Raw genomic sequence first — 22,279 nt, forward strand, 5'->3', positions numbered from 1 at the left:
GCAACAGAAGGAAATGATAATCAGGCCTGGAGGGATTCTCAAGCTCTGGGTCGAGGTCTGGTGGGGGTCACAGTGAATGATGTGAAAGGTCTTTATACCAAGAACAAAAAGAAGAGCGTCAGTGCAAAAAATAAATACCAATAAGGAGACGAATGGTGTGAGTGGGATTTAAAAAGGATTTAAATAGTCAATATTTAGGACTATTTAAGTCATTCCTCGTTTTATTTCCTCATTCAATGTCTTTTTTTTTAATAGTTTTCATTATCTTTAAATTAATTTGTAACCCTGTTTTTGAAAAGTGCTATATATAAAATATATATATATATACTTTAATATTTTAGTCAACTAAATCTGTAAACTTTAGTTTTCACTGCTTAATGAAAATATCCAAAATATTTAGATGCAATTCAATAATCAACTCACGATACGATATAAAAATAGACAAACGTTCCCAGTGAAAAGTAAAGAATGTGTAACAAATCTTTGTTGATGAAAAACTACTGTTTGTTAATAAATGAGTCTGTGTGACAATTTGCATCAGCAAATTTAACCCAGAATTGTTTTTCTTGTCAGACTTTATTTGATAAAATGATCTATATTTATATCGTAAATCACTATTTTGATCAAATATATTGAGATACGAGTTTCGGTCCATATTGCCCAGCCCTAGTAGGAATATTCACAGCATTTTAATGTTGATAAAGATCAACCTACCAGATTATCATCACATCGTGTTTGATAAGTGGATATTTTAGATTTCTTGTACAAATCCAAAACTTGACAGGTATGGACGTGATGTCAAAAAACCTAAAGTTTGATTTCATGTAGAACATAAAGTGATGCGAGTGAATCTGAGCGTGAGTTTCAGACATTTGACGTGGACGATTCATTCAGCCTCATCAATATGAGTGATAGGAAGTAGTCGATGCAGAGAAAACAAGCTGTTCATGTATAGTTTACTGTATATTAGATATAATCTATACACACAAACACACACTCTCACATTAAGCATAAACATGAAAATGGTGCCACATACACTTTAAAGTTAAACATGTAACTGTAATCTTTAGTTGTTTTAAGAACAATGAAACAATGAGGTGAAAAACACACATTTCTCACAACACTTGACTTAATAAAAAGTCGTTTTTGATCAAAACTTGTTCAGCTCTTCACTTTTTTCCACATTTTAAATTATGGTCATTCATTTTTCAGATTGGTGACATTTGAAAACGCCCCTGCTGACATTAATAGAGTGAACGTATAAAGTGTAGGGACAAAACTGATGATTAAACTCCAGGAGTCGTAATTAGAATTTCATTTAATCATATCAACACTGCAGGTCATCTCAGTGAATATTAAAAAAAGGAACTCAGATAAAAAAAGTCCTTCATAGTTTAGTTAAGACGTAGAAAGTTCATTTTGGTTGAAATTCAACCAAACTTCACTGAAATAAAAGAATATCAGACTCAAAAACAATGACAATCCAGGATTATTTTAGATAAAGAATATTATGCATGATTTCACACTTGCAGATTCTCTTTTTTTTTCATCTAAAGGTTAATACATATTGATAATATTGAACATCTGACCTCATAAAGTGTGATGGCTCCGTTGGTCTCGTTGGGAGCTTTCCATTGCATGAAGATCTTCTCTTCGTACGGTGTGTTTTGCAGGGATTCCATTGGCACAGCACCAGGAACTGCAAAAACAAACATATGTGATGGTCATATCACAGTTCAGCTGATATTTACAGTTGACCAATGAGTAAATATGGACCCTGGGGGGGTGTCCATCAAAGCATTGATAGAAAGCAAAGTGTCAGATAACCTGGATTAGAACCCTGCATTAGGTTTGGACATCCAGTAGAATTTAGGAACACATTTGGAAGAAAAAGGAGATATTTTAGAGGTTAAACAAGACAAGACAGATGTATTTGTTTAGTGCATTTCATACACAATCCAATGTGCAAGAGAAAACATGTAACAGTAAAAAAAAAAAAACGATTTGCGATACGTCATAATTTTTCTTTTTTTAGGATTGAAAAAAAAATCTAAATTTTTTCCCAGAAGCACATTTTATTTGATATAATTGAAGTTCAATTTAATTCAACTGTATTTACATAGTGCTAATTACAACACTATTTAAGTTCTCATTTGCAGTCACTCAACTTTTGTTTTTGAATGAGGAAAAAAGAAAATAAATAATAATTAATAAATCACAACATGAATCAAATCAGTAGTTTTATTTTAAATATTTACATTTTCTGAATAAAATAAAGATTCCTGAGCTGAAATGTTTATTTTTCACTTTGGCATCTTGTAAAGTGAAGTCGTTTCTGGATCAAACTGAATAAATCAAAAAGCCAAATACTAAATACAGTTACAAACACGACTAAGTATCTATTTTCAAATTTAAATTCTGCAAAGAAAAATATGTCACCAAAATAAAAATCGATACATATTTTTTAAATTGTAACACTGGAATAATTACCTTTGATTTATTTATTGAGACCCAGAGTTATAACAATCCTAAATATGATTTTTTGATATGCTGCTTTTGCTTAAATGGTATTTTCTAACATGAAATAAATATCAACTATATGTTATTATAAGGCTTTAGCGCAGACAAACACACATATTTACACCATAACTACACAAAATTATACACAAGACAACTGAAATAATACAATTTACTTCACAAAATTACACAACCATAACAAGAAAATATACAAAGACACAAAAACCAACAAACACACCAAATAAGTTACAAAACAACAAGAAAAACACAAAACACACAACTTCAAAAACGCACAAAACAACCAAAAAATAGACAAAAGACAACAAAAAACTAAATTATTCAAAACTACTACAAAAGCAGTACTGATATATCCGACTAAAGTAGAAGTACTAGTAAGTCAGACATAAAATACTCAAGTGTGAGGAAAAAGTAGCTCAATTAAAAAGTACTCAAATTAAAAGTTACTATAAATACTTTAACACCCCATGTTTAATGTTGGTAATAAATAGTTGCCACGGTTCCCATGCATACAGTAAACATCTCATGACATTTTATTTTAGTCCCGCCCACAAAAAGCAGCAATGATGAAAAATGCTGTTGCATCATATTAAAAATAATAATGTCCTTATTTGTCCTTATTGTTGATGCTGAACAAGAGCCTTGTTTTTTTTTAAAATTATTATTATTATTATTATTAATATTATTCATGCAATAACAGAAGATGAATAATTGTGAAATAAATCACAAGGATTAAATTGTGTAAAAAAAAAAAAAAAATGATTTCATCTGTTTTTATAACCCCGACCCAGACGTCATTCCTTAATGAAAAACATGTTCTTTTATTTTGAAATCCCACTGTTTTTGGATGGATAACATTGATCAATCATCATGTTGATTGAAGATAACAGAATAAATCATATCTTGACATTGTGATTGTCCAGGGTTTTATTAAAGCAAAGGTCAACGATTAAATTCCACAAAAGGATAAAAAAATATTTGTGTTTCTTGTTGTTTTTTGAGAAATAAACTAACATACGACTGTATTTTATCTTTGGTTTGAGTGTGAAAATGTCTTCTCAAGTTTACAACAATAGAAAGAGTTATTGTACTTTACTGTGTCTAAAATTGAAGAAGTTGTTTGTCCTTTACCAAAATAAATAAAACAAATTATATTAAAAAAAACAGACTTTAAGGCTGAAGATGCTTTACTACGTCTAGAAATGTGCAGAAAAACAAAGTCAGCTGTTGTTTGTTCGACGATGTGAGAAAAAACCCCCTGTGTTCCTCTGATAAATGGATTATCTAAAGTCAACGACTGCGCTGCCCTCTGCGTAAACAGATCATCTGTAGTTTTACAGCAGACCAGTATTTAAGAGCAGAACAAACATGGGATACGAGATTAAAGCTGTTTTCTATCTGCTGCTTTAAAAAACAAAGCACATGAAGAGGATCAGCTGTGAACGTCAATATCAACGTAACCACTAGGGATGGGCGATATTGACCAAAACATTTTTTCTAGTATTTATCACGATAACGATAAAAATCACGATAAATAAAAACTATAAATAAAAAAATAAATGAAAAAATTCACAACTTAGTGTAAACAGGTTCTTTACAAACACAAATAAATGTGAATACATCAACATTAGACACATTTAAAAATCCTACAATAACTGCTGACTCACAAAGTTGATGAGCTGATATTTTATGGAATATATTTGTGCATGTGGGTCACTATTATTTCCTCACTTGAAATAAAATTATATATGACATGATCTTTTTTTAGTTACTTTTTAAAGCCAACATGGTTCATTACGGAAATTATACTCACACGTTACAGAATCATTAAAGATGCTGCTTTATTTTGAGAGAACAGAGACTAAAGTCCAAGATCCATGTGGATTTAATGAATTAAAAGGTAATTTATGGAAGTGTATATTTAATGACTGTTTATTTGTTCTGGTTTTAATTTCTGGGAGGCCATATTTATCATATTGTTTCAATGATTGAGAGATTTTAAGAAGGTTTATATGAGATTTTTCCAGGACAGAATGTTTTAATGCATAATAAACCACTGATTTCAGATTGTTTTTAAGTCTTTGTTATAAAGAGAGACATTCATTTTTAAACCTTAAGGACAAAAACAACCTTTTTTTATTGTATTTTATCATAACAAGGTAGAATTAAGGAAAAAAAAAAAAAAAAAAAGTATGCCATGGTTAGTATGCCAAGTGTACTATTTAATGAAAATCAAAATATGGTCACCCTAGTTTAGAACATCTGCTTTAGCATTATTTATTTACAAAAAAAAGGTTTTTAATAAATGTCGCCAAATAAAATCCATTAATTAATGACAAGTCTCTCTTTTACAGAATCATTTTGCTATAATTTGCTCAAAAGTGGAATTACTAAAAGTAAACCATGAACATATAATCAAATCTATAATTTCAATGCTTATTTTTGTGACAGGCTGTGAAGCAGATGTTTCTTTATATTCCTTTCAGAGACACTTCTATGGCGTCTTTAAGGTGATGAAAAATGTTTTCCCTTCATTTCTAATCTTTGCTTTACACACGTTATTGCATGAGGCAAATTATGCAAAGCCTTGAAAACAAGAAAGGTGAACGATTCAAGTAAAAATATATATATATTACATTATGCCGTGAATGCATATGAAAACAGATTTAAAACTTTTAAATAAAATACAACAACAACTCATTTAGTGGTGTATTTCTAAGAGTCTGGAGGGGGGGTGTGCGTGTTTGATGAGGAGGAAGTCTGACAGACAGGTGTTTTATGTTAGCATGTTAGCATAATGGGCTCCAGTACAATGAGTGGACGTGACAGGGCAACGGTGTGCACGTGAGAATAAAGGCATCACGCACACATGCAGAGAGTAGTTCAGGTAAATAAATTAATTGAATGACAATAAATTATTAGTTAGAAGAAAGAAAGATGTTTTATTGCAGCGAGGGCAGAAACAATATCTGATAACAGGGTCACATCAACATTCCTGTCACTATTTAGAATATTAAGCAATGGTTAATGCATGAAAAAGCAAATCTGTTGTTTTTTTTAGTCATTTTGTGTATTTTTGTTGTTGTTTTCTATTTCTGTGTTATTTTTGTATATTTTTCTCGTCCTTTGACATTTTGGAGTCATTTTGTGTATTTTATGTGTCATTTTTGCTGCTATTTTGTTTATTTTTGATACTTTTGTTGTCAATTTGTATATTTTCCATAGTTTTGTATGTGTTTGAGGAATTTTGTGTGTTTTTGTAGTTTTCTATTTCTATGTTATTTTGCATATTTTGCAAGGCCTTTGAGTTTTTGGAGTTTTTTTGTGTTTTTGTTGTATTTCTGTAGTTTTCTTGGTTTTTGTTAGTCTTTTGTTGTCAATTGGAATATTTTCTGTAATTTTGTTTATATTTTTGAAGTCATTTCGTGTATTTTTGTTGTTGTTTTCTATTACTTTTTCTGTTACTTTTGGATATTTTGAGTCATTTAAGTTTTTGGAGTCTATTTGTGTATTTTATATGCTATTTCTTTGTGTGTGTTCTGGAGTATTTTTTGCGTTTGTGTTGCTATTTTGTTTATTTTTGTAGTTTTGATAGTTTTTGTTGGACTTTTGTTTGTATATATGATTGTGTACATGATTGTGTACATGATTGTGTATGTGATTGTGTATATGATTGTGTACATGATTGTGTACATGATTGTATATGTGATTGTGTACATGATTGTGTACATGATTGTGTATGTGACTGTGTACATGATTGTGTATGTGATTGTGTACATGATTGTGTATATGATTGTATATGTGATTGTGTATATGATTGTGTACATGATTGTGTATGTGATTGTGTACATGATTGTGTACATGATTGTGTACATGATTGTGTATATGATTGTGTACATGATTGTGTATATGATTGTGTATATGATTGTGTACATGATTGTGTATATGATTGTGTATGTGATTGTGTACATGATTGTGTACATGATTGTGTACATGATTGTGTACATGATTGTGTATGTGATTGTGTATGTGATTGTGTACATGATTGTGTATGTGATTGTGTACATGATTGTGTATGTGATTGTGTATGTGATTGTGTACATGATTGTGTACATGATTGTGTACATGATTGTGTATGTGATTGTAAACGGGAGCATGCATGTTATTTTGTGTGTGTGTGTGTGTGTGTGTGTGTGTGTGTGTGTGTGTGTGTGTGTGTGTGTGTGTGTGTGTGTGTGTGTGTGTGTGTGGTCTGTAAAACAATTATCGAGGACATGATTAAAACGTAAACGCGTCTCATTCATAGATTACTGAACGTTTGACTAAAGCGGAAAAAAAGCTATTTCACAACTTTAATTGCAAATCCTTCATTTTTATCTCTGAATATACATTACAAATATGATCTATTTTACCATCGAGATTAAAAAAAGTGGAGGAATAATGTGTGAGTGTGTGTGTGTGTGTGTGTTACAGTACAAACAGCAATTAGCGAGTGCGTGAACAATTGCTGTTCACTTCTCAAATTACTGAATTACAACCAGGAGATTAATGATGGTTAAATAAAAAAAAACAATCAGGCACAAAACAATTAAGATTGTTTTTTTTTTATCTATATCCCCAAAGCCATAAAATCTCTGCATTTACACAAGCTTTAGTCTAAAGGAATTATCTGTGTGTGTGTGTGTGTGTGTGTGTGTGTGTGTGTGTGTGTGTGTGTGTGTGTGTGTGTGGCTCACAAAGGTAAAAAAATAAATAAAAAAGAGATCAAGCTGAGATGTGATGTTCCCCAGAAGCTAAATTCAGAGGATATTAGTTGTGAGATCAGGAGAAGAACAGCGAGCCCTGAGGAAGCCCAGGGAAAAGACCAGAGAATTACCATCATTAGAGAGATGTTTTAATCTCGCTTTTCAGCCGCTGCTCTAATGAAGTCGGGCTATTCCACTTTATCACAGGCATGTTGTTGGGAGAAATCAATGAATTATTAGTGCTTCACGTAAGGGGGGGGTTGTTCTACATTAGCGGAACATGGAGCCCCCCTGGAAGGAAAACAGAAAATTTAAATAATGCTTTAGAAGGAGTCGAACACATAGAGAAGCACTAATATTCATGATGCACAGCAGCTCTAGGGAACAATAGAAGTTTGAGATCAAACTTATTTAGATCTTAATCTGTCTCCTCTGGCTTCATGTTGACCTGCAGGCAGCTGAGGAGAATCAAATGAGTTTTTATTAACAAACCAAGCCATGGAAATACTCCAACTTTCCATTTTAATAAGCACAAGGTTGAAAACATCATCGTCTGTCAGGACTCAGGAGGTCATGGGCTCAAGTTCCAGAGAACATTTAGAGAGAATGATGTCGTAAAAACTGTTTTCAAACCTGGATTATAAATGAAAAGTCTTATTAGTAGAAGCCCTTTGTATGTGTCTTATCCTCTAAAGCAGAGGTAGGCAACTTATATGACAGCAGGGCCAAAAATATGTGTTAGCTTGATCAGAGGGTCACATGATCATGTCAGCGTTTAGAATAATGAATGATCTGAGTATTAATACAGGAAAGAACAAAGAGGTTTTTATAGTAATTCTCATTCTGTGCGTTTGTTGTAGTATTTTATGCATTTCTGTAGTTCATTTGTGTATTTTTCCTGTAAAATGTATGTTTGTATTGAGTCATTTTGTGTTTTGTTGGAGTAATTTTTGTCTATTTCTGTTGTCGTTTTGCTTGTTTGTAGTACTGTGGGTTTGCGGATTCATTTTTCATGTTTTTCTTGTCTTTTTGTGTAATTTTGTATAATTTTCTGAGTAATTCTGTGTATTACTGTTGTCGTTTTGTTCATTTTTCGAGTATTTACTGTGTTTTCCTGCAATGCTGTAATTCTTTGTATTTTGTATGTATTCTTGCTCCTGTTACGTGTATTTTTCTGTCATTTTGTACAGTTTGGGGGCTGCATAAAATTAGACCGTGGGCCGCCAGATACCTATGTCTGTTCTAAAGCAATGTTTCTCAAATGGAGGTACACAATGGGACTACAGGGGATGCTTGAAAGTGGAAAATCATAAAAAATATGTGGATTTTAACCTGTGTTTTGGTTAAAAATGCTAATCATAGTAATGATGATGATGGAAATGATCTTGATTGGAACATGAACTGAAAATAGTCGACAGTTCTTGGTCACATAATAGGCAGGAGATGATTATAAAAACTATAGAAATAAATCTATTCAGGAGGCACTAAATACTGTTTCATTCACTTATTTACAAAGATATATTCTTTAAAATGTGTGTTATCACTCGTTCATTCTATCATTATGATCTATCGTTGTTTTTTTGTAGTATTCTGAACTAAGTGTTGTAATCAGACAAAGGGGGTACATGGATTCAGAAATAAGAGAAAGTGGGTACAAAATTTTCCAGATTCCATTTCAGAATTATTCAATTCTGAGTGACAATACATTTATCCATTTCATCGTCTCATTTCATCGTCTCTTTACTGGCTTTTAAAGTCCCTGAAATCATACCAAACATGCTAAATAGGGTTAAAGCTGCAGTATGTACTTTTTTTTGGCATCTTTTGTTCATAAATCCATAATCACCTTTAAACAAATTATAACTCAAAGTGTTCTCAGAGGACACTGAACCTCTGCTCCTTCTTTTGGCTCTGGATTTAGGATTTAGAAATCCAGGAGCGTGACGCTACTTTTCAGACAATCAGATTGTTTTACAAACAGAGTGCTTCATGAGCTTGTCCGTCACGAAAACATCAGAAAACTCCCCAATAACACAAGATAAAGTCACTAAGAAATCCACAGTTGGAGCGTTCACCAGGATACGAGGGTCTATACAAGTCTCACAATTCTACATACTGCAGCTTTAATAGAATTGACGACTGTTATTATTCTACATTTTACATGGTTCGTGAACATGAGTTATGCTGAAATCTTGCGTTAGCCACACTGCTAACCCTCAAACACTCGTTTAACGGAAAAAATCCCATTAAATGTGTTGATGTGGTCCCACGGTCACTAGTTTTACTGTAACCCATAGCACAAGATGTTAAACGTGAAATTGGACATATTTGTCATACTTTCTACACATTTATTGTCCCAGAACATGATTGTGAGGCATTTCTTCGTCGTGTTGGGGCCTGATTTTAAATGAAGACAGAGGAAAAAAGGCACTGTTTGCTTTTCTTTTGTTTCAGAATGTGAATTCAGTTTTTTAAGTCCGTCTTTCCACAGTCACAGGCCACAATATGACGTGGAAAAGCTTCACAGGCAGCATGTTTTGGCTGGAAAAATGCTAAGTGGCAATTTCTGTAAAACAGAAGTGTAAGAGTCTTCCTTCCTGTTTTGTTCTGGAGGTGAGGATCAATCGATGAGACCCAAACCATGACTTTGACACGTCCCAGTCTGTCCTTGGCCACAAACCAAGCTGAGCGACATCTGTAAATGTGCTATACCTGTGCAGAGCCACATCCAGTGGGAAACCATGTTATTTGGACTCGACCTAGCGCTGGATACAAGTATTTGTGTTTGCACCTCAGCTCTAAACGCCCCTCGTCAATCACACTGTGTGATGGAGGTTCTTTCTACATCTAATGTGGTCCCATCTATAAAGTCAGCAAAATGAATCTGTGATACCAAATCTATTTATTCATCTGAATAATATCCACTGTTATACAATAAGTTTATTATTATTATTTGTGCCATAGTATATAGTCATGTTACATGTAAATCCTTGTTTTGATCTGAAAAAACATTGGTTAAAAGTGACCAAAAATGGTGCAAAATATGGATGAAATGGGATTTTAAAAACCACAGAAATTTGTTCAAAGTTGCAAATTAGAATGGGCAAAAACAGACAGAAAAAGTGGAAAAAAAGGTTTAAAATGTCAATATTGGAACAATTAGTTTAAACTGGCAAATAATGGGCATGACAAATAATGAATGTGGTTAAATTGGCTAAAATAAGCATGAAATATGGTGAAAATAGGTAAAAAGTAACAATAATGGGTTAACATATGTGACATTAGGTGGACAAGTGGTGAAAAGGGTTTATAGGTGCCCAAACGGTGTTGAAAGTGCAAAAAATGTGCAGAAAAGGCATTGAAATTTGACATAGAAATGTCAGAAATGGGAGTAATGTTGCAAAAATGCAGGCTGTAAACGTGTGAGGTGTCTTGTTTTCGAGGTGAGGGTTAATCGATGACTTTGACACGTCCCAGTGTGTCCTTGGTCTTAAACCTGTGCAGAGCCACATCCAGTGGGAGAACATTTTATTTGGACTCCACCTGGCTTCAGATGCAAATATTTGTCTCCACTTGTCAATCACAGCGTGTGATGGAGGTCACACTTCTTTCTGCTTCCATTTCCTCCTGTTTTACTTGGAGAAGCTGTGCTTGAATAAAAATAAATAAAAAAATAAAAAAGTATAATGAAGTTTCTGTATGAGCCGGAGGGTTTACATGGGAAAAAGGAGTAGAAAAAAAAAAACTAAAACTTCCTTCACTCAGTTGAAAAAGTCAATCTTTTCATGTGTTGGCTGGAAATGTATTATATTATTATATTTCAATGTTTGCTGGTGAAACTTTCCTGCCTTTCATCATTTCCCTTACCGTCCTCCTCCGTCTGTTTGACGATCTCCTCGCTCTCCTTGCTGCCCTCAGGATTGGCCAGAACCAGACGCAGTCTGACGGTCACAAAGGGCCTCAGTCCTCTCAGGGTGTAATGTGAGGACGTCTGAATCAACTCTTCAGCTACAAACTCCTGCTGGTTGAACACATACTGGTACTGCACCTGCAGCGACGCAAAGAAGAAAAAGACGGATCAACAAAGCTGTTCAAAGGGATCCTCCACTGTTTTTACAAACGTGGACTAAAACCTTTGAAATAAAACACAATATTGTGCACCAAAAGTCACTTGGACTTTTTATTTCTCAATGAAACATGGTTGAATGATGGTATCAGTAATACTATTCTCAATGAAAGTGCACCACAAGACTTTATTTATTTAAATAAGTGTCGTACTTACAGGAAAGGTGGTGGAGTTGCTGCCATTTTTAAATCAATATTTCAGTGCAAAGAAATAACATTTGGTGATTTTATCTCCTTTGAATATATGTCATTCTTACTGAAGGGTGATTCAAGAGTTCTGTTTTTAGTCGTTTATAGACCCCCAAAATATTCTGGAGAATTCATGGATGAGTTTGCTGAACTGCTGTCAGTTGTATGCACTGAATACAACTTTTTAATAATAACAGGTGACTTAAATATTCATGTAGACAATAACATGGACAATACTGCCAAAGAACTGTATGCTTTAATGGATACTTTTGGTCTTACACAACATGTGACTGGTCCGACACACACTCAAGGTCACACTTTGGATCTGGTTATCTCTAAAGGTGTTGAAAGGTGTAAACATCCCATTGTTTTCTATTGGAGTGAAACATTCAGACTGATTTTTCCATCATTTAGTAGCTTTTTCAGTCACTTGTGCTGCTTTTTTTGGTTGCTCTAAATCAGTGCTTCTCAAACTTTTTTGGTTCAAGTCCCCTCTTTGTCCGACTACAACATTTTTGCTCAGAATTCCATATAAAAGCAAACTACTGAGCATAATGATGGAATGAATGAATGATAATACACATTTTAATCAGTTCTTTAGTAAATAGGTGAATGACACATCGTTAGTAACTCCTAAATAGAACTATTTCTATTGCCATTGCAATTATGTCAATTAATATTAACGCTTCAAAGAATATATCAATCATCCAGACAAATGCGCTTTAAACATCCTGTTCCAGCTGGTTGTCAATGAAAGTTTAGACCAACAACCAAAAATACATTTTTCGCCAAAAATTTTCAGTGGTTGAATTTTTGACGCATCACTAATTATTGTTTCTATAGTTTTTAGCGTTTCTGGTCATCAGTTAATGTTCTAATCAAGATCATTTCCATCACCGTTATTATATTAATAATTTTTAACTAAATATAAACATGATAAAACCCCATGTTTTTATGGCTTTCATTCACACGTACCCCCATTTGAGAAACACTGCTCTAAATAATCAGGAGAAGTTAAAGATGCCAATGTAACACTTTGTTTACAGAAAGAGCATCAAAACAGTTGTGACCCAACAGGATCACCCGAAAAGGAGTCCCTTTATCCTCGGTTTGTGTGTCTTTAACAGTCCGTGATGTTCTCGCTAACTTTAGCCACCAGAGCGTGTCAGCGTACTGTATAAGGGAGAGTAAAGATGCCTTAGGAGAGCTCTTCTTCTCTGCTTCATAGTCTACTACGAAACCTGTCGCCCCTGCTGTCAGAGCTGTTTATATTTTCTTTCTGTGAATAAGAGGCTTAAATCGGCATCTTTAATCGTCCGATTTTGAAACAGCGATTATTAATAATTAATTAATTAATTAATTAATAATTAATAATAATAATAATAATAATAATAATAATAATAATAATAATAATGTGATTTAATATAATAAACCCAAACTTTAAAATCTGACATGGTTTTTTTTGCTTTGTCAAATGTTAACACTGTGAGCAGTGCAACGTTCTCTTACCGTCAGATTGTAGCTGTGGCACCGCGTCACCGCGTACCCAAACGTCTCCCACTGAATGGTCAGCTGACGAGCTCTCACATCCACAACGTTGACACTTTGGGGACCGTGGACTGGATCTGATTGGACGAAACAAACAGGAAATAAAGTTAATTCTTCAATCGAGGTTAAAATGGAATTATAAAAATAGATGGTTTTAAATAATAAACTATGTACTGAATTTCTGTGTTTACTTCTGAAAGAAAGCATGAGAAGTTGTACATTGGGTTTTTTGAGTAAAATTAATCAATTTTAATGGGATCCACGCTGGCTAACCAAGGGTTCCTACTCAAAATCCAAAAATCCAAGATGGTCGCCATCCATGTTGGCAATATTTGGTATTTTGTCATAACTTTGGTTCTATTTGACATAGAAGCCTGAGCTCAGTAGAGAATGGTTTTCAGGGTCAAAGAATTCAATAATATATCTTAAAATACCGTCAAATCATCTTCAAAGCAAGATCCAAGATGGCCACCATTCGTTATGTGAATTTCAATCTTATTTAACATAAAAACATGATCTTTGTACGTTTTTGGGGACAAGGATTGTCCGTCTAACACACGTGTCAAACTCAAGGCCTGGGGGCCAAATTCGGCCCACAGGAGACGGTGAACATGACAGAGAAAACATGAATCATTGTGTAAATTATCAATTTAAAATTCAGTTGTAAATTTTTGTTGAAAGAACTAATTTTTTTTCAAAAATCTCCCCAAATTTTTATTTCTAATTTATAACCAGAAGTGCAAAATTGGGAACATTAATGTTGAAATTGTTTGTTTTTCTACCTAAAACCTGTGACCCACTTGCGATTGAACTGGTCCGTAATACAGAGGGTGGCCATCTTGGATTTTGCTCTGGGTCAAATTTATGGTATTTTATGATTTTTATCATTGAGCCAGAAAAACTATAATTCTCCACTGAGATCATGCTTCTATGTCAAAGTTATGCCAAAATATCCAAAATGGAAATATGGATGTGGCCATCTTGGATTTCTTTTTTTTTTTTTTGAGTGGGAATCATGAACAAATGTAATCCTTTCTTCCAGAAGTGAACATCTTACCCTAATATTACTACATATCTGCTATTCTAAACTATTCTCAGTAAAGGATTAAACTTATTTATTGACCAACATTTGATCTGAATAATATCTAATATATGATCTGTTTCATCCATTCTTTGAACGAGAACCTATGGACATGATGTGCTGAGAATAATCAGTAAAAACATGTTCAGCTAAAGGCAGAGTTACCACTTACTTACTGAAGTGTGTGCGGTTTCTGTTCCACACAAAACAAAGCAATCCACTCTTAATCTACCCAATCAATCAATCTCTTCATAATTACTTAAGCCCCGCAGAGTGCAAGCGATACTGGAACCTTCCTTTAACCCGATTGTTGAAACAAGCTACTTAGTGTAAAACATCAGACTAATGAGACCAGATTAGATCAGATCCTATAGCGAAGGATAAGCATCTTAGAGGCAATCTGAGACAGACGACTGGACCAATACCAGGGTTTAAATGCAATAAAAATACATCAAAAACACTCTTAATCATAATCAATAATGCTTCATGTTGGGACTTTATACATATTATAGTAATTAAAGACAACCTGGTGCTGGTATGTAGATATAAAGCAGAGGTGGGCAACTTTTATCACAGTGGGGGCCACAAAAATGTGATTTTCTGATCTAAGGGCCACAATATTAACGTTTATATCAGCATTTAGAATAATGACTAATGTGAGCATTCATTTTCTCATTCTCTGTTGTTGTCTTGTGTGTTTTTACTGTCGTTTTATGTGTGTTTTTGAAGTCATTTAGCGTTTGTGTATTATAAGCCAATTTGTGTATTTTTTGGTGATTTTGGACAAATTTTTTGTGTATTTGTTTTCTGTGTTTTTGTTGTCATTTTGTAATGTTATAATTTTTCTCTGATTTTGTTTTCTACTTTTTGTTGTTGCTGTTTTTAACTCATTTTGTAAATTTACGCTTAGAACAAGGTTCGCATGTGGCCCCCGTGCTGCCAGTTGCCCATGTTTAATTTAGGGTTTAATTCAGAAATACACAAAACTTGCACCCAAAACACTCAAAAAATAACAAGAGAAAGTTAGAAAAAATGTGCAAAATGATCCCAAAAACCCAACTTGAAAAACACCAAATAAACACAAACAAAAACACTCAAAATGATTAAAAAAAAACCTACAAAATGATTCCAAAAACACACAAAACAAAAAAAAATATTCTACAATTACAGGAAAATATACAGAAAACAACAAAAACAAACCTCGATGTCCCTTCTTGTGTTAAAGCTCAGATTGGTCATTATTCTAAATGAACATATGCTGTGATAAAAGTTGCTCGTTTCTATCTTAATACATTTAATCCCACACTAAGTGGATAATATTAGATCAGACGTTGGTTAAACACACACACCATCTGTGTTCACTGTTCTTTTAGCGTGAAACCATGTGACTGTGTTTTTGGAGCTCAATGATGAATCTAAACAAATAAATGTAATAAATGAATTGTTAACAAAAACATGATAAAAAGTAGCTTTCAGGTGTTGATCTGTGTGCAGGGGTGGACTAACCATCTGGTATACCAGGCATCGTCCCGGTGGTCCGCTACGGTGTTTTTATGATCAGTGAGTAGAGGCAGACATGGTAACAAGTGGCCAAAAATTATCTAAAAGTGGCAAAAATGTGGCAAGAATAGAATGAAAAGTGACTAACAAGGGCAAATAAAGAAGAATCAGGTGGTGTGTAAAGGCAAAGGGCAGATTAAATGGGCAAACTGTGGCAAATAATAGTGAAAAAGGGCAAATGTGGAACAAAAAGAGGCAAAATGTAGGGAAACAAGTGGTATTTATTGGACAAAATATGGAATAAAGTGTTGGAAAATGGATAAAAATGGAAAAAAAAGGATTATTTTAATGGCAAAAGGAAGCTAGAGTCTGAAAAAGGTTCAATACTTTATGAAAATGGACAAAAAAGTTGAGAAATAGTAAAAAGGGGTTAAACTGTTTCCCCTTTTTAAGTTTTTCTGGGGCATAATAATTATAATTAATGTAATGTAGTGAGTGGTTAAAGATGGTGGGCTTGTAATCGGAGGGTTGCAGGTTCGAATCTCACCTAGACCATCAACCCCAGACGTACTGCTCCACGTTGGCAGCCCACTGCTACATGGGTAAAAATGAAGAAAATAATTTATCTATGGTGATGAATAAATGTTATTATTATTATTATTATTATTATTATTATTATTATTAGTAGTATTATTAGTATTGTTATTATTGTTATGTGTAGACTTCAGACTTCCTGTGGAGCTCCATTATTTGAAGAATTTGTATCTACAAGTAATATCTACTTCTGAGACAAAAGCCGATGAACTAATCTCACATATCTGGATGAGACGGTGGCAGACTGACATTTGGCAGCCAACAGAGCAATGGGGGGTTTGGAGGATTGGGGGGGGGGGGGGGGGGGGGGGGCAACAAGACATAAGTGAAGGATAAACCAAACCCTCAGGTCACTACAGCGGGAGCTTTACTTTCACACAGCGTTCCTATTGTCCACTGAACATGTATTAGAGTCGTGTACTGTGGAATAACACGAACAAAGTGACAGACTTTACATTCTCTGTCAAAAAAAATCATAATATATACAGTATATATATAAATGGTGAGGGTCATTATCTATCCATCCATTTTCCGACTTATTTGCTCCTTTTATAATAATAATAACAATAATTATAATAATTATGAGGGCTTAGATTTATATAGTGCTTTTTTCACGGCGTTACAGCAGACTTACGCTACAGAAACCCTTTGTAACAATAAGAAATATGTATTTAAATTAATTGTAATTTCCTCTATGATTAAATGGTTAAACTTGGCTACATTTAATGACTTCAACCATTTCAGCAGTATTTAAAAAAGAGCTTGAATTTAATGTTTAATGTTTTAAATGTGCATGAAAGGAACAAAGAAGGAAGAAAAATAAATGTAATTGAATATGAGGAAAATAATCTGGATTATACTGTATTGGAAGATGTTGATACAGAAATACTGTTAATTTCACTTTGGTAAAAACTCAGGAACAAAGGAAAATAAAAAGCTGTTAAATCATAAAAGAGACAAAGATGACCTCCTTTATTAATTATTATTATTATGGGAGAAACAGATCTGTATCAGAAAGAGTTTAGAATAAATCAGAAATGTAACACTTTAAAGTTCTTATAGAGTTTACGTGTGAACGTTTTAATATTTTAGGGAAAACGCTGATGAATTATAGCCGTGATGTCAGGTTAGCTTTAGCTCCAGACTGATTTATCTCCTCCACATCCACTACTTTGGCCAAGTTACTCTACAACTTCCATATCTATCTAACAATATGACAAATTTAAACAAACTACTCCTAGAATAAAAAATAAATCAATAAAACATGTCCGTTGCCATTATCTAGAGGCTCTGCTACGGTGCATGTGTTAGCGATAGCGCTCTGTGAAAGAACAGGTGGTGGATTACATCACACACACACACACACACACACACACAAGCCTGCTGTGTCACTACAAACAGCAATATTACTATTTTAAATTATGTAAAACAAGAACACAATCATCAACATCCCCCACAAGATTGGTTGTCATTATAACTCACAACCTTTTCCTAAATGTCCTAAATCTAAGAACTTATATGTACACATAAGAAAATATTATCACATCAGAATATAAAATTAATAACTACTGTTTCTTAAACGGACGGACAGAGCTCAAACCTATAACCCCTCTCCACTTCATGGCAGGAGATAATAATAATAATAATAATAATAATAATAATAATAATAATAATAATAATAATAATAATAATAATAATAACTAGAACTGCAAGCAGTTATAAAAGAGGGCCAGGCCTTCCCACATGACTCCGCCTCCAGGTTTTGCTGAGCCCATGGAAGTACGTCACGAATGATGACGGCTTGTGGTGAGCATCAGGACACAGGCCAACGTGTCATTTGCAGTGAACACGTGGATATAAAGTTTATAAAGATGTGATTTAAAATGTGAAAGTTACAGGCCAAGATGTGTTTACACCCATTATAGCGCCACCTAGTGGTGCACTATTTGGTATGGGTGATCTGTGTGCTGTTCTATATCTACCCTGTAAATTTCACAGCTCTCAACATAATACTGCAGATTAAATGTTTGTTGTTTATGTTGTAATAAGCCACGCCCACTTAGACCAATCGTGTATTGTGTGTATTATTTTGTTGTTTTTTGTGTTTTTAATGACAGTTTTATATTTTCTTGGAGCCATTTTTTGGTTTTGTTGTCATTTTGTTTGTTTTTAGAATCATTTTGTGTGTTTTTAGAGTCATTCTGTGTCTATCTTTTGTTGTTTTGTGGGTTTTCTATTTTCTTGGAGTAATTTTTTGTTCATGTTGCTTTTTGTGCATTACACAGTTTGTGTGTTTGTGTTGCTGCTTTGTGTGTTTTTGTTGCAGTTTTGTGCGTCTGTAGTTATTTTGTGCAGTTGCTTTAGAGGTCAAGCAAAATCTGACTGAGGGCCGCAAGTTATGAGAGTTCGGTAATAATAAAATGTAAAAGTCATCTCAGAATAAAGGACAACATTTGTATTCTAGTTTGATTCAGATGTGGAAACTGTGTCAGTGATTTTATTACCATGAGTCAGCAGGATAAATGCAGAATATGTGAGTCATATATAAATATATATATATGTATATAATCTAAATGTGGTTGATATGGAGAACAGCATTTATTGGATTTTCCAGCATACTGAGTGAGAATCAGAATCAGAGGTCAACTAAAGATGAGTTTAGGCTGAAGTAGACAAAATAATGTTGCATCTGCAGAAAAAAGAGACAGAAACACATGCATATTTAATGCAGAATGTAAACCACACTCGACTGTCACCAGGTTTAGGATCTGAGAGCCAAAAACAGTCAGAGAAAGCTTAGCATCATGGTTATTTCCTACATGTTTGTCTCCAACTGATAATTCCCAGATCCAGCTCAACATCTGTGATCATCTCCACTGTTCCACCTGTAGCACGGTGCACACCGTCCTACACACATAGACCAACCATAGCTGGGACTTCCTGTTGATTCCACCCACAATAAAGAGAAACTTGTTTTAGTCGTCCTTTTGTAATTTTATATTTACTTCAGGGGCCGCTAAAGAGTAGAGCGAGGGCTGCATGTGGTCTGCGGTCCGCCCTATGACCATGTCTGATTTAGGGTATCTTTCAGAAATGTTAGAAAAATATTTATAAAAACTCCCAAAACACACAAAACTGCAACTAAGACACAAAATGATTTGAAAAACAAAAAAAAAAACTTTAAAAACACACAAACTGACCAAAAAACACACTTAACAGCGAATATGACACAACACAATTCCAAAAACACACACATTGTCTCCATGGGAGAAATACTCAGAGGAAACCCATGCAGCATGGGTAGAACATGCAAACTCCACACAGAAAGGACCCAAGTGTCCAACCCAGGGTTTGAACCCAGGACCTTCTAGCTGTGAGGCGGACATGCTAACCACTAAGCCTCCAAAAAACACTCAAAATTGTTCCAAAAACACAGAGAACGATGGTTCCACTCTAGGTATAGAGAGAAACCTGTTTTGCCTTTGTTTGAGATGAAAAGCCCATGTTTTGCCGTGGTATCTGGAGCAGGAAGGAGCTCAGTGAGAGGCTCCACCTGACTCTGATGAATGGGAGCCAAACATGGAGCCATTAATCCAGAGACTTTAGGGAGCCAATTTCAGAGAGAGCAGCAGAGGGAAGGAGGACAAGGGATGGAAATCAATCTTTTTATCACCCAGCACTTTCTTTTCCTTTCTATATTGGCTCTAAAATCCCTTTGTTTTTAGCCAAGACTCCTTTATGTCTTTACTTTCAACAATCATGTGAATACATTTATAACTGTATTTTAGTTTCCATCTCATTTAATGTGAACTTTTACCTCTCAGCTCTGTTTCCATCTACACTTCTCGATATTTATTATATTTGTTGGTTTTTGTTGTCATTTTGTGTGTTTTTGGAGACATTAGGTGTGTTTTTGGAATCTTTTGTGAGTTTTGTTTCAATTATTGTGTATTTTTCATTGTTTTGTGTTTTTGTTGCAGTTTTATATGTTTTTGGAGCATTTTTTTGTTTCTGTTGTAATGTTTGCCTGTTTTTGGAGCCGTTTCATGTTTTTTGCTGCTTTTTGTGCATTATGTAGTCAATTTGTGTGTTTTTGTTGTCATGTTGTGCATTTTTGAAGCGTGTTTTTTGGAGTCCTATGTGTTTATAGAGCCACTTATGGTGTTTTTTGCAATCTTTTGTATGGTTTTGTCGCAATTTGTGTGTATTTTGTTGCAGTTTTCTATGTTCTTGGAGTCATTTTGTACATGTTGCTGTCAAACTAATGTGTTTTTGTAGTGTTTTTTTGTGTATTTTTGTTGTCATTTTGTGTGTTTGTGTAGTTTTTCTGTGTGTGCATTTCATTGTAAATTAGTTTTTTCACTGTTCAGACTTTCAGAAATCTTCAGCTTCTACTTTTTCTTTATCAGGCTCATTTATTTACTTTTTTTAATTGAATAAAGCTTGAAAAACAAACAAGAAACATTAAAAAAAAAAAAAGCTATGGAAGAATCAGTTATATTTCTTTGCCAATGTTGAATTTAAAGTGTGAATATGCATGCATATGCACCAAAACAGTAGAACATCAACTATGTTATGTATATTCACCTCCTCCACACAGAATTTACAGCGTTCTAAATAACTACCAGTGTTAAAGGCCAACAAAATCTCCTAAGAACTAAAAACTCAAAGTAGTTCCAAAGGGCTCCTTATGAAAGATTAAAAACCAACACTGTATGCAGACAAAAAGACAAATGGAAAAGAAGGAAGCAGAGCGCACGGCCAGCAGCAGACGAGCCAACACCCTGTAGCTCTCTGTCTTCCACAAATTGGATTAAACCTTCTAGTAGCAGATTTTAATTATGTCTCGCTGCATGAAACCAACGGCTGAGAATTAAACTAGAACTCATAACATCTGCCCTAATGGTTCAAGTCTTCTACAGCTCGCGCTGTCACTGTTAAAGCTAATTTAATCGTTAAAACATTACAAAAAATAAAGAAATGTTACAAAATTACAAAAACAAGTGTGTATATGCAGTGAATTAAATATGTTTTAGTGCAATCCTGCACCAGCAAACACTAAATACTGTATTTATGAACATATTTACTGTTATAGTAGCATTGTTTCCCAAACTTTATTTTTTAGGAGCAAAACTATTAATTGTTCATTATTTAAAACAAACCCCTCAGAATTTTTTTGTCGGCTGGATGAATGGATGGATGGATGGATGCATGGATGATAGATGGATGAATGGATGGATGGATGGATGCATGGATGATAGATGGATGAATGGATGGATGGATGCATGCATGTATGCATGGATGGATAGATGGATGAATGGATGGATGGATGCATGGATGCATGGATGATAGATGGATGAATGGATGGATGGATGCATGCATGTATGCATGGATGGATAGATGAATGGAAGATTGGATGCAAAAATGGATGGATGATAAATAATTGGATAAATGGATGATAGATTGATGATGGATGGATGAGTGGATGGATGATGGATAAATGAATGAATGGATAGCTGGATGATGATGGATGGATAAATGGATAATAGATGGTTGATGGATGAATTATGAAATGATGGATACATGGATGGATAGATGATGGATGGATGGATGGATGGATGGATGGACAATTGATGTATGATAGGATGAATGGATGATGATTGGATAAATGGATGGATAGATAATGGATGAATGATGGATAAATGGATGGATGGATAGATGGATGTTAGGATGAATAGATGACGATTGGAAAAATGGATGGATAGATAATAGATGAATGATGAAATGATGGATAAATGGATGGATGGATAAATGGATGGATGGATGGATGGTTGGATGGATGGATGGATGGATGGCGGACAAGAGAAAGATTTAAAGCAGTAACATAATGAGCCATTGATGGCCTGGCCCAGGGTTAGGGGGGGGGTTAAGGGAGGGTTAAGGGGGATGGGGGGGTTAAGGG

The 22,279-nt window shown here is 34.2% G+C and overlaps 1 protein-coding gene across 1 annotated transcript in view; it reads right to left on the minus strand.

Moving 5' to 3' along the window:
- Positions 1-22,279, minus strand: part of ptprt (protein tyrosine phosphatase receptor type T) — a 341,442-nt gene that overhangs the window by 169,879 nt on the left and 149,284 nt on the right. The window contains exons 9-11 of the mRNA XM_028445860.1: positions 13,104-13,219; positions 11,148-11,328; positions 1,590-1,699 (exon numbers count right to left, since the gene is read on the minus strand). Of these exons, the coding sequence (XP_028301661.1) occupies positions 1,590-1,699; positions 11,148-11,328; positions 13,104-13,219 (407 nt within the window). The remainder of the gene's footprint in view (positions 1-1,589; positions 1,700-11,147; positions 11,329-13,103; positions 13,220-22,279) is intronic.

This window comes from Gouania willdenowi, chromosome 5, assembly GCF_900634775.1.
Source record: "Gouania willdenowi chromosome 5, fGouWil2.1, whole genome shotgun sequence".
Taxonomy (NCBI): Eukaryota; Metazoa; Chordata; class Actinopteri; order Blenniiformes; family Gobiesocidae; genus Gouania; species Gouania willdenowi.